General features: G+C 38.5%; 1 protein-coding gene across 2 annotated transcripts; it reads right to left on the reverse strand.

The window, feature by feature from the left end:
* Nucleotides 1–6,472: 6,472 nt before the first annotated feature.
* On the reverse strand, nt 6,473–13,091 carry ostm1 (osteoclastogenesis associated transmembrane protein 1). 2 transcript variants are annotated; one of them, XM_017493079.3, is made up of 6 exons: nt 12,633–13,091; nt 10,730–10,844; nt 9,325–9,416; nt 9,129–9,239; nt 8,753–8,918; nt 6,473–7,269 (listed from the first exon to the last, which is right to left on the reverse strand). In XM_017493079.3, exons 1-6 carry the CDS (start codon nt 12,975–12,977, stop codon nt 7,214–7,216), a joined length of 885 nt encoding a protein of 294 aa, XP_017348568.1. In that variant the 5' UTR covers nt 12,978–13,091; the 3' UTR covers nt 6,473–7,213. The 2 variants fall into 2 exon arrangements, with proteins under 2 accessions (XP_017348568.1, XP_053543594.1); XM_053687619.1 differs by lacking the exon at nt 12,633–13,091 and adding an exon at nt 11,254–11,515.
* Between the last annotated feature and the right edge of the window lie 376 nt (nt 13,092–13,467).

Genomic DNA, 13,467 nt, shown 5'->3' on the forward strand with positions numbered 1-13,467 from the left:
AAACAAATTTAAAAAACGATCTAAATGTCGATATGTGAGGAGTGTAAGCATGGAATCACCCGTTGTAATAGGGTTAAAGGGAGGTAATAATACTTAATAATTACTAATATACTTAAGAATACATCAACCTATAGCAGAGAAAATCTGCATGTTTATTGGAGTAGTCCTTTCAAGAGTGTAAGAGATCCAGCTTCCAGCAGACCCTAGAGCAGTGGTTACTAACCTTCTTCCTTGAGATCTGCCTTCCTGAAGGTTTCATCTCCATACAAAATCTAACGCCTGTTTTAGCTGATCAAGAACTTCTTAAGGAAAGGATTAGATGGTCAGGTGGGGACGATTATGGTTGGAGTTAAAGTCTTCAGGAAGGTAGATCTCCAGGAACAGGGTTGATGCTCACTGCTCTAGAGCATAGAAATGTTCAGTTGGTACAACATTTAATGTATGTACCTGATGTACTCTTGTCAACTAAAAATCTTTATCAAGCCCTTCTCATAGGCAGCAGGTTAACAAATTAATGTCACAATACAAAAGCGTTCCTTAAGGGATTGTTAATAGATCCAGCTTTTTAAAGGGCTTCCACTTGAAACTATAAATCTGTTAATTATCATAAGATAATATGGGGTTTTTCATGCGTGTTTCATTAACATTTATTAACCCTGCTAAATGTGTGGCATCCTGGGAAAAACCTTTAACCTGGTGAAATTTGGTTAAGATGTTGGACGTTTGATGGGCAGGTTATGAGTTCAAATCCCAGCACTGCCAACCTGCCACTGTTGGGCCCTTGAGCAAGGCCCTTAACCCTCAACTGCTCAGGTGTATAAATGAAATAATTGTAAGTTGCTCTGGATAAGGGTATCTGCCAAAATGCTGTAATGAATTTATTAAAGAACAGATTGGAGTGCAAGCTGTTTTGGCATCAGAAGATTCCACTATTCAAAATGAATACACTTCAGATTTTATTGGCACCCATTTCCTCTATAGACCCCCATCTATTTCCCCCTCATTCAGGCTTTGAGGATGTCTCTTCCAGCTGATGTATCCAAAAAAAAAAAAGGGTCAGATGTTCCTGCCCTTATGTTATGCCCCCTTGCAGAGATGCTTTCATTGAAGAGAAGTCACCTACCAAAGGTTTCTGGGTTTGTCTACCATTCAGTATCTAAGATGTCACTGCCAGCTGACCTGTCGTAAGAGTGTGTGTGTGTGTGTGTGTGTGTGTTTTGATATACGGGCTTTGGGGGTGGAGGGTAGAGGGTGATTAGGAGACTGTGGAGAGCACAGCCAGTGCTAAGCCATTGTATGACTGCCATAATGAGGGGATTGTAAAATCTCTCATAATATTATAAACCCATGATTTCGAGACTTTGACCTCCGGTAATAATACCCTCCTTTCATACAGCTGAATGTCTTTGTAGAATCACTTCTAATCATGACCTCCTGGCCTGCGTTTTTTGCCCTTCCTGTGACAAAGCACCGTATTCAGCACTCACTCAGAGTTTTCAGCATTACCGAGTCAGTTAACTAACAAATGGCTTGCATAACCAGCAAGTTCCAACACATTCTTAATATTGGCTTAATAGGAATAGCTCACGTGTGTAAGAGCTAGAGAATGCCAGTGAGATGTAGAGCAAGGATTACTGGAATCATCTGAAGAGAAAAGACATACTGTACATAACGTGCCACAAGAATTAATGAATAAACAGAAAAGATTTACGGAACGTGTGATGGATTAGAGCCACCATTTAGTTTGACTGATGTGCTACATGTCATGTGCTATGTTTAACCCTCTAGTGTATGAATTATTGCACTTACATCAATTAATGAATTAGTTCAAGGAATAAAAACAAAGATTTTTAAAAATGTGAAAAAAACTTTTAGCTTTCCAGTAATGGAAAGTATCATATAGTCAACAAAAATAACACAAAATGTATGAGATTACATTCCAATTACTGCATTTTCCAGATTATAAATTGCAGAGGTTTATTACATTTTTTTTTGCCACCTAGTAAGAATGTAAAAGTTATATCTTCTAGAAAAGGGTATTACAGTTGTAAACAGTACGTAGATGGATTTACTCACTCAAAATACACACAAAAATTAGATCGAAACATGTTTTGGGTGAAGTATCTTTTTAATTCTTTCTTTCGAATTCTTAATTCTTTCTCTTGAATCATAAAAAGGAGAAAATAAGGTACAAAATGTCTAAAATCACAACAGTTTTTCTTACTTTCAGTGTGGAAAAAATGTAGATATACTATTAGAGAAGCCTTGTGTCTTTTTCACTATGTAGGCCTTTTTCAGGTCATGAATGCGCATACTGTTCCATACCACAGATCGATTATTGCATGTTGTTGCCATATGGCAACAATTACATTTAACCATTTAACAGAATACTCAAAATAATATAAACTTGTTTAAATGATAAAAAATAAAATGTTAACTAATCTAAGATAGTATTTAAATTTTATTTCCTTTAATTAGTTTTGCCTAAATATTGAAAAATTAATTACATTTTGAGATCCCTCCAATGATGAACTAAATTTTAATTAAAATCCACATTCCTGGTCATTTGACATGGCTTTTTTATGCCATATCAAAGTTTAAGCCCCCTTTTTTTCAGTTAAATAGGAAAATAGTAGTTTTGTATGATCAGGAAATCAGAAATAAATTAACAGTATGCCAATTGGATATATGGATATTCAGCAGTTGTAATGCATTCAGTAAATAAAAACTATATACTAAAATAACTACACTTTAATATAATATTCCTTGGTGCCAAAATCCACCATTCCTGAAGGTTTAACTTTTTGTAAACTCCTGATTATCCATATTAAGCTGCACCATTTTTTAAATACAGAAAATAGAGCAGATCAGACCAGTTACAGCTAAAGCAAGTTTGATATGACCTGTGCATTGAGAATTTGTGCTGTTAGGCCGTATAATATTCTTATAAACACCTCTTAATAGTCTTTTTGGATTAATACAAATGAAAAAAAAAAAAAAAAAAAAACAGAAATGAGGAGAAAAATATTGTCTTTTCTCAGAAATGATTATACATGATTATACATTATTATAAATGATTCAATGCACAGATCTCCATAATTGGGATTTTTTTTTAAAAACAGTTCAAATACAGTGTGAATTAAAGGTGCATAGGGTAAGATTTGATTTTTAACAGTTAAATTGGTGAAGTTGAATAAGGTTTGAATGATTTTTTAACTCATCGAGCCCACCATTTCCATCCATGGACACATAGCCCCAATACCAAAGCTTACTTTAATGTAATATTCAACTAGGGTTACCATTAGCAAGAAGCGTCATGACATCACTTTCACACGAACTCAGACATTCGGCTGCTTGAAAGCTGAGTTGCAAATCTGTAAACATGTAACTTCTCATCATAATAATTGCTAACGATGAGGGCATTGGGGGCGTGTCTATGTCTTGTCAAATGATTGACAAGAGGCCAATCCAAATACAAAAACAAACATTCCGGACCAGTCAGGTTTCCAAACTGGGTTTTTTCAGCTACGTATTAAACACTTGTTCTTAGACAGTATTATTATTATATATTATATAGTATATATATTATGAATAGTTATTAATTGTTCCACATTATTTGTACAAATAAGAAATGAAAAATATTGACTATTGCACCTTTAAGTAATTTTTACCAACAACAACAATAATAATAATAAAAATAATAATTACATTGTTAAACAATATGTAGGTCTAGATCGACTGGGCAGTGAAGCTAACGCATGAGCTGTGTGTACATTAGAAGGTAGCTAGGCTAGTTTACGCTTTAAAGTAATACCCCTAATATCCTCTTATACTTTCCCAAGCATTTACATTAAATTAAAGTTTACCAAATTTAATCTGCAACACTGGCACTAAGGTATGAAGCTGTAGAACAATGAATAAGTGAAAAAATAGTAACTCAAGGGTTTATTATTATTATTCATATAAAGGTAGTCCATGTGACATCCTCCTAAAATGAGTTAAGCACTGGCTGGTTTGATCTCATGTTGCTATTCTTGGCAATAAGAAAAGGATTGGCATTTGAATTATTCCTTTATTATTTCACATTTTTAAAAATAAATAGATTGTGAAAAGCCAAGCTAGGTACTTACTATAAAACACACACACACACACACACACACACACACACACACACACACACACACACACACACACACACGTTGCTTTGCTTACAGGCCTACCTTTATATGAGCCCTGAGTACCAGCTGAGTTCAAGGAATTTCGTAATACTCTCAAGAACTAAAAGGTCCAAAGTCACTGCTCTAATCCTAACCCAGGCTATGAAAGATAATCTCCCATTTCCCCTCGTCCTCTCTAGGGGTCGATTTAGGTGATACAACATTGTATGGAACATTTTTCGCTCACATGGAGATGAAGTTAGTCAGCAATAGTGACTTGTCAAACATGGTTAGGAAATCCAGACGGTTTACGAAATCAAGCCGCAAGGCATGTAAGAATGAAATCCACAATTCTCTGTACATCACACGTTTACGAAACGTGTATACAAAAGATTATTTTCCACCTATGGCACCCGCTCAGGTTCTCTAAGCAATCATATGATTGAACAAATCAGGCGCAATGCGCTTACAGTGGGGGGAAATAAGTATTGGATGCGTCAACATTGTTTTCAGTAAATATATTTCGAATGAGCTTATTCACATGAAATTTTCACCAGACATCAGTATTAACTCAAGAAATAAAGAAATCCAAACATTAAAGTCCATAACTGAAGTTATGTGTAATAAAGTGGAATGCTACAGGAAAAAAGTATTGAACACACTAACTGAAATTTATTTAATGCTTAGTGGAGACCCCTTTGTTTGTAATGGCCACTTCAAGACGCTTCCTGTATGAAGAAATTAATCGGCCGCAGAATTCAGGTGTGATTTTGGCCCATTTTTCTAAACATATTGTCTTTAAACCTTGTTCAATTGGATTCAAGTCAGGTGATTGACTGGGCCATTCTAACACCTTGATTTATTTTTTCTCTGAAACCAATTGAGAGTTTCCTTTGCTGTATGCTTTGGATCGTTGTCCTGCTGGAAGGTCCACACACGTCTCATCTTCATCATCCTGGTGGATGGCAGCAGATTCTTCTCAAGAATCTCTCAGTAAAGGGCTCAATTCATCATTCCTTCAATTATATGAAGTCTGCCAGTACCATGTGATGAAAAACAGCCCCACACCATGATGCTTCCACCTCCACACTTCACTGTTGGTGTAGTCTTTTAGAGTGATGTGCAGTATTTCTTCTCCAAACATGGTGTGTAGTATGACAGCCAGAAAGTTCAATTTTGCTCTCGCCTGACCAGATGACACCCTCCCAATATTTCATAGGCTTGTTCAAATGAGTTGTAGCAAACATTAAACGAGCTTCGACATGCCTTTTCTTTAGTAATGAAGTCTTACAGGGTGTGCGTGAGCAGTGGAGTGCATTGCCTATTGTTTTCTCTGTGACGATGGCACCTGCTGCCTCCAAGTGTTTCTGGAGCTCTTTCCGAGTGGTCCTTGGCTCTTGGGCTACTCTTCTGACTGTTCTTCTGACTCTCTGGTAAGAAATCTTGTGAGGAGCTCCTGTGCATGGACGGTTGATGATGGAGTGATGTTGCTTCCACTTGTGGATAATGGCCCCGATGGTGCTTACTGGAAGATTCAGAAGTTTTGAAATGCGTCTCTTTCCGATTCCAACAATTCGTTTCGCAGCAATAAGGTTGTGAAGGTCTTGGGAGAGCTCTTTGCTTTTACCCATCATGAGATGTTTCTTGTGTGACACCTTGGTAACAAAAAGCCTTTTTATAGACGTTCAATTTACTAACCCAGCTGATATTAACTTGAACAGATAGAGGGTATAATTACTTACGGATTACAGCTGGTTCCTTGCCTTACCTTGCCTTGGAGAACTGCTTTTTCTTAGTGTGTTCAATACTTTTTTCCTGTGTCATTCCACTTTATTACACATAACATTTTTTATGGACTTTAATGTTGTAAATTCTTTATATTTCAGGATTTCTTGAGTAAATACTGATGTCTGGTGAAAATTTCATGTGAAAAGCCTCATTGGAAATATATTTACTGAAAAAAAAATGTTGACGTGTCCAATACTTATTTCCCCCACTGTAAATGCCGGTGTTATAAGTAATGGCACAGCACCATGAGACCAAAAAGCCAATGGATATGTTGCTGCACGTTGTTTCGGCCAAGTAACTTTATCCTACATTTAGATTAGCTGCTAATGATGTGGAGAAAATATTTCTGTGAATGCCAAGTAACCTGAAAACAACAGAGCATGGCTTTTCAACTACTTGCAAATCTTTAGCAAATCATATGAAACATGCAAAGCCGTTCGAATCGTTATTTAGGTCACTGCTGCAGTAATTAGCCTCTCACGAGTAGAACATTTACGTTTGGAAATCACAAACGTAACACAGCACAGTTAACTCTTCCAGTCTTTATGCACATTATATCTCTCTTCTGTTCTTGATCAGAAAACCAGTCAGACTGCTACATCATGACCTAATAGTGACTCAAAAAAAAAAAAAAACACATTAGTAGCACAAAGGGTAGAGATGGTTGCTTCGTATACAAAAAAAAAAAAAAAAAAACAAGAAGAAAAGGCTCGGCCAAAGCATCACGTGCCCTGCATAGTTCTTTAGTGCATTCTCCTTTCATTTCATCCATTGCTTTTACCTCTTCACTCCACACATGCACCATGTATTTATTAATGGATCACTAATGGACATCAAGTGCTTGCAACAGCGCTACTGCTGCTATGTTATATGTACAAGTCCCGCTACCCCGAAAGAAATAAATAATAAAAGCTTTTAGCAGGCAAGATGATGTTCTCTTGGTTGCAGCGGGATGACGGCATAACCAGTCTCACCTAGAGCTCGTCAGCGCGCCGTCTCGCAAGGCAAAAGTCACAGATCTTTACGGAGTAGTCCATCCTGTCATCAACATACTGCATTCGTTCACATGATCAGCAAAACACCAGGGCTTGGGGGGGTTAAATCAGCACAAAAAATTTGACAAATATGTTCAGAATAAGTGATGTTTACTTTAACAATAATCATAAAGTCCATGGATTTTTTACAATCCAGCTCACATCCACCAGGCACGTTCCTTTTGGAAGAATGTAAAAGTTCTCCTCGCTTGCTCCTCTTCCTGTCTCCTGCATTCAGCTGTACTTGTCTTGGATATTCATCAGGCTGTGGCTGGACTTGGCTCTTTTGGCTGAACAGGAATAATCAGATAGGTACATTAGGTAATGTGCTTTATAAGAAAATGGTCTAACACTAATACTAACAATAACAACCTTATTCTAAACTTCAGGTAAGGAGTCAAACCTGCAGCGATTGTAGGAACCAGTGCAAAGTCTTCAACTAAGCATAATGTACGATCATGTGACAGTTAAATGTATCGAGGGAAGAAAATTAAAGACGCTAGCCAGACTCAAAGAATAATCATTACTTGCCATGTGAGAACAGAACACCAAACCTCATAGCTGAAAATATGGCTTGTCGCAAGCACGCTTTGCTACATTTCAACCTTTATTGATGATAATAATCATAACTAGTTGCTTGACCAAAGTCTGTATTAACTAGCTAACTGATCGCTATACGTTATTCATATTATGTATTATAGCTTCCGTGTTTTTAGCCTAATTTCAGGATAATAGTACTATTCTTTCCACCCTTGGTAAGTCCATAATATATATCATCTTCCTGAGATAAGGTTATGGTCGAAGTTCCCATTACGCATGTGATGCCTTCACCCATTACTATCTTTGATTATTTTATGCCCATGCCTATTTAGTAATTAGTTTGTGTTCTTTAAAAAGTGCTGGTAATGATAACTGCTTTCTTTTCGCCGTGACGCACTCTACATGACTGTAGGCTTCGCTTCATGACAACGAATTCAGCTGAACTTTGAACGTGAAATGATTACATTATGTGGAAGAGGCTACTGATTGGCTACTGGCTATTTTTCTAGTACGCAATTAAAAGATCTTGTATGGTTGCACTACTTGTATTGATCTCCACTTGATATATCGCTTTGCTTGTATTTCCTCATTTGTAAGACACCTTGGATAAAGCGTCTGCTAAGGGAATAAATGTAAATGTAGCAATATTTGAGCATTTCTATTGCCGTTGTTTTTTTGTTGTTGTTGTTTTACTTTTGGTGAATTAAAAAACGAAAACTACTTGCTTTGATAACATTGCTGTGGGAGACTTGACATCCAGCTGCAGAATTGCTTGATCCACATAAAAAGGTGTGCTATATTTTAGAGGTGCCGGATCTGGTTCCGGAAGAATCCGACTCAAATTAAGCTCTGGTTGTCACCCACTGGTTCGTTCTCTCCTAGTGCTTGACAGCTACCTACCTGACATGCTGAAGACCAACATGAGTGTCCTCCGAGACACATGAACGCAGAACACGAAAAAACACACAAATATCCCCACATTTCCGTATAGACGATTGACAGAAAGCAAACTTCACAAATTCCGGTTCCAGTTACTCTTCCTCAGACTCCTGACCAAGAATGGCTTCGGTATCAATGTAGAGCAAACGCTTTGATCTATTCCTACTTCCTCTCTTATGTTTCTGCTTGTTGCCCTGATGGACAGCGAACAACTTCTGTAATGCTGTTCGGAAACACACCTCTCTATCTCCTCTACTGCGGGCACTGCCGAGCTGAGCTGAGAGCGAAACTTACGGTGCATCAGCTTGCGTTTCTTTTGTTCCGAGTGCAGGTAGTTGCTCAAGTAGAAGATGAGCGGAAGGAAGAGCATGAAGCTGGAAACGGCGATGACTGGCACGTTCTCCTCACGCGTCAACGAACAGTTGTATACCTTGCTCCACGAATACCGCGTCGAGTTCATCTAGGAAAGGGCGGAGCAAAGCGAAAAGTTAGACTGCTTCCGAAATCTCGAGGATGAAACCAAATGACCTGCGGCGCTCTGTGTGGCATTTTAAAGTTTTCCGGGCTGATCGGCAGGAAAACATTCCAACGTACGGGACAGGAAAACAGGAAACACACACAGGAAATGCCTTGTATGTATTCAGAATGTGTACTTTAAATCAGCACTCACCGCGTCTTCCACATCAATACACAGACTCTTGTTTTTTGACATGTTACTATACAGATCATTGAGTACTTTATAGGAAGTCTTGCACTCTACACACAGCTCCGAGTAGTTCCCCTGTGGAATACACACACACCAAACTTTAGTCATTGTCTTACGACCCACAATATTAACATCTGTTTATATTACTACGCGACGTTACTTGCGAGTATTTCTCAAAGCAGGTCAGCGACTGGTTGTGTCGATCTATGAAGTAAAGTGTGGTATTCGACATGCTTTTGTTGGTCAGACAACCTGAGGAGAACACAAAAACAAAGCGATATTATAGTACAGGCATTCTTTAAATCAGTCAAAAAACCCTACAAAAAAAAAAAACATCCCTTTTTACTAGAGCTGCACCGACGTATCTGCTAATAATCGGTAGTGGCCAGTAACGGCAATTTTTCACGCTATCGGCCGATAGTTTAAAAACATCCGATGATCATGGCCGATCATATTCTGTCAATCAAAAGAGGGTGGGAAAACACATTCGTGCTGTGTGTAAACATGATGTCTCTTGTATGGAATGACGACAAAACTGCAGTTTGTAATCTCTGTAAGCTCTGCACTGCTAAAATTTTACACCGCACGCTGCAGCACAGCAGAAGCAGCGCGTATGTTAACGAATGAGTGCTTTTACACCGGACACTGCAGAAGTGAAGCGGGAGGTTGTTTTTTTTTTTTTTTGGGGGGGGGGGGGGGGGGGGGGGGGGTTGGGGCTGGGGGCTTGAGCTGAATTCAAGTGCCAGTATATGGCTGAAAGATTTAAATAAATTTGAGTTGACAAAAAAGGTATATATTGCACAGAAAAATATATTTGTAGAGTAGTATATTTCCTATCCAGTTAATGTTAATATATATAAAAGTGTATATTATATAATTATATACTACCAGTTTGATGTTCAGTGATGAAGTAGAAATGCTTGTGTTTGTGGTGAGTGAATGTGAGACTAACAGGAGGTTTATTTTTTAGAATTCAGTTAATGTTAATATGAATTAACATTTAATAAGTGAAGAAATCTTACTTTAATCTTCAGAATTTAGTTCATGTATTAATGTTAATTAGAGTAATGTGTTTTCTGTTTATGAGACCAGTTACTGTGAAACAACTTGCTGAAATGTAGAGAATAAAGTTTTTATTTGCATTTCCTTCAGAATTGTGGACTTTATTATTATTAATTTATAAGAAGGCAGAAAAGGCAGAACTATCGGTTATCGGTATCGGCCGATATCACTCTGAATAATCAGGTATCGGTATCGGCCGGTTTCACTCTGAATAATCAGTTATCGGTATCAGCTGAGAAATTTAGTATCGGTGCATCTATACTTTTGACATTTTGTCTACAACAACCCCCAATACAAGATGGATGTCTATTCACAAATTCAAGACGAACAACCAATCACAGCACACAGACACGGCAGACAGATGCTACAAAACCAGGATGCACACACATCCAATATCAGGTTAAATACACACATATACTGCTTATGTTGTGTGAGGTGTTCTTGAAGAAAACAACACTTCATATTTTATTAAATATATATGCAGACACAGCTACACTACTCACTGGTACATTCAGCCGATTCCCAGATGTCATTTAAGCCTTTGTAAAGGTTGTACAGGAGCATCAGCCTATCTGCATGCAGCAGCAGCTCTTCACAGCTCTTGTTCCCAGAACCCATCTGTGTGAAGAAAAGTTTTCGCAAAACATTGATTCATTTTTGTTTTTTTGGCTTGTTCTATTCGATAATCAGACGACTTCTTAAGAAGAATACGGACTCATCTTTTGGTACAACGTGGGGATCAGAGGCCTAACCCTAATCTGATCCCAAAAATCATCACAGTCAAGTCGACTCTCTGGAAAATGACTGTTGCTATGGGAGCGTGGCGTAAGACGAGTTGCGTTCACAGAGTCTCATCACGTTTACGCCATCAGAAATCCAAATCAAATCTCAAAGCAATCCAGTGTTACAAGCCGATTTCGGCCTTGGGATTGATTTGTTACTACTGAAATGTAATGTAATGTAATGTAATATTATATTATATTATATTATATATAAATACACCATATTACCAAAAGTATGCAGCTACCTGATTAATCACACCTATATGTACTGGTTGAACATCCCAATCCAGATTTATTCCCCGTTACAATGCGCTCCAGTCTTCTGGGAAGGCTTTCCACTAGGTTTTGGGGCGTGGCTGTGGGGAGACGTTGGGATTTCCACGAGGTTCGGTGCACAAACATCCCAAAGGTGTTGAGTCAGTGGGGTTGAGGTCGGTGCAGGACACTGGACGTCTTCCACCTTCTTCCAACCATAACACACTGTGTCCTTCTTCATAAAGATCGCTTGGTGCACAGGGCCATCATCAAGCTAGAACAGGTTTGGGCCTCTTAGTTCCAAATCGTAATGCTACAGCATATAAAGACATTCTACACAATGTTGTGTTTCCAAATTCGTGTCATCAGTTTGGGGAAGAACCACGTATGGGTGTGATGGTCAGATGTCCATATACGTTTGATACGATAAGTGAAATAATAACTGGAAGCATTCTGGTTGCCACCTCACAGCTCGAGTTTCGCCTTGTTCTCTCGGTGTCCACTGGTTCTCAAAACACGCCAGTACTTGCGTGTATGAACACATGCGCACAGACGTACTGGTGACGGTGTATAACTCTCTTTCCAGAACCTTCACACTAACTGTCCCTCAGTGGTGGAATGAACTTCCAATCTCAATCCGGACTGCACAATCCGTCTCTATCTTCAAAAAAACAGCTAAAGACCCATCTCTTCCATGAGCACATAACTAACCCCTAAAATGCCAACCCCACATTATCCTACTCTGCGCACTTTGCTTTTCTAGAACTCGATGAAAGATCTACTTGTATTGTTCTCCGCATGACATATCGCTTTGCATGTATTTCCTCATTTGTAAGTCGCTTTGGATAAACGCGTCTGCTAAATGAATAAATAAATGATTCATCACAATCCTGACCTGGATAAAGTGCTTATGAATGAATGAATGAATGAATGATGAGTGGAATAATATGTAATGAATCTGTCTTGCTTAAAAAAAAAATAAAAAAAAACCAAGCACGAAGATACTCTATTACTTTTATCCCCCCCTCTATCTTATTATTAAAGAATAATAAGACAGATTATATCAAGTGATCTGTGGGATGATGTCTTGGTAGTGCTCAGAGAAATATTCTAAATAGAAATGGAGATTAAACCGAATGAGCAGGATTGGTTGTTTGTGATTGGTGAAATGTTCAGTGAGTGATGGTGTGATGCACATCACGAGTTTGTCCTGCATGTGACCAGACTGGGAACTTCTGCAAAACAAGGGCTGTAGTGCACATATAGTTCACACCCTATATAGGGACACTTATAGAGCAATTTAGAGACGCACCTAAAATTTCAGGAAACCAAATATTAAGTCTTTAAAAAGCCATGAAAATACACTTACCTGTGTTGATATGTTTGTATACATCTCCAGGAAATTGTTATAACCGCTATAACAGTTCTGACACATTTTAACAGGACGTGCGTTGGACACCAGACAGCTAGATAAGCTTGTATATCTCTGACCGAAATCATGCAGCAACTTTAAGCAATGATCAATCATTTCCACATCCTCCGGGAAGGAAGAGGACAGACGGAGAGAAGGAAAGTAGCTGTCCTCGTTCAACCAAGGCGCTTTTAGATCTTCATCTCCACTCGGTTCTGCGGCATGAACAGAGATCTCGCCTAACATCAAATTCCCACAGAAGAACACAAACAACACACAGCTGTAACTTGTAAAGAACCCCATTTTTTTTTTCTTTTGACGTGATTAAAACCTCAACTCTCTCCAACTCTTTCTTTCTGCTCCGTTTCTGTTGCACACTACTTCCTGTTTTCATTTTGTGCCACAGATCACGTGATCCGTGATCCAAATCTCGCGAGAATACACAAACGGAGGATTTGAAGAACTTGTCGATAGTTCCAGCTGCTGTAGCGTCTAAGCTACACTATGTACACACACTGTATGACCAAATGTTTGTGGACACCTGACCCTTACACTTGAATGTACTGTTGCCACAAAGTTGGAAGCACGGAATTATCTAGAAAGTCATTGTACGGTATAGCATTACAAATTCCCTTGGGCATGACAAGGCCCTTGTGCACAAAGCGAGCCCCATGAAGACATGGGCTGCGTCCGAAATCACATACTATGACAGTACATACTGCATTGTCGTTGAAACAGTACGTACTAATCAGTATAGGTGTGTGTATTATGACTACAAGTACGATGTATTATG

This window comes from Ictalurus punctatus, chromosome 2 (assembly GCF_001660625.3).
Source record: "Ictalurus punctatus breed USDA103 chromosome 2, Coco_2.0, whole genome shotgun sequence".
Classification (NCBI taxonomy): Eukaryota; Metazoa; Chordata; class Actinopteri; order Siluriformes; family Ictaluridae; genus Ictalurus; species Ictalurus punctatus.

Coding starts and splice junctions, on each gene's coding strand:
- ostm1 (XM_017493079.3), bottom strand. CDS start 12,977: ATGGGGTTCTTTACAAGTTACAGCTGTGTGTTGTTTGTGTTCTTCTGT. Junction 10,845..12,632: donor ATACAAACATATCAACACAG/GTAAGTGTATTT, acceptor TTCTTCACACAG/ATGGGTTCTGGGAACAAGAG. Junction 7,270..8,752: donor GAAACGCAAGCTGATGCACC/GTAAGTTTCGCT, acceptor ATTCCTGTTCAG/CCAAAAGAGCCAAGTCCAGC.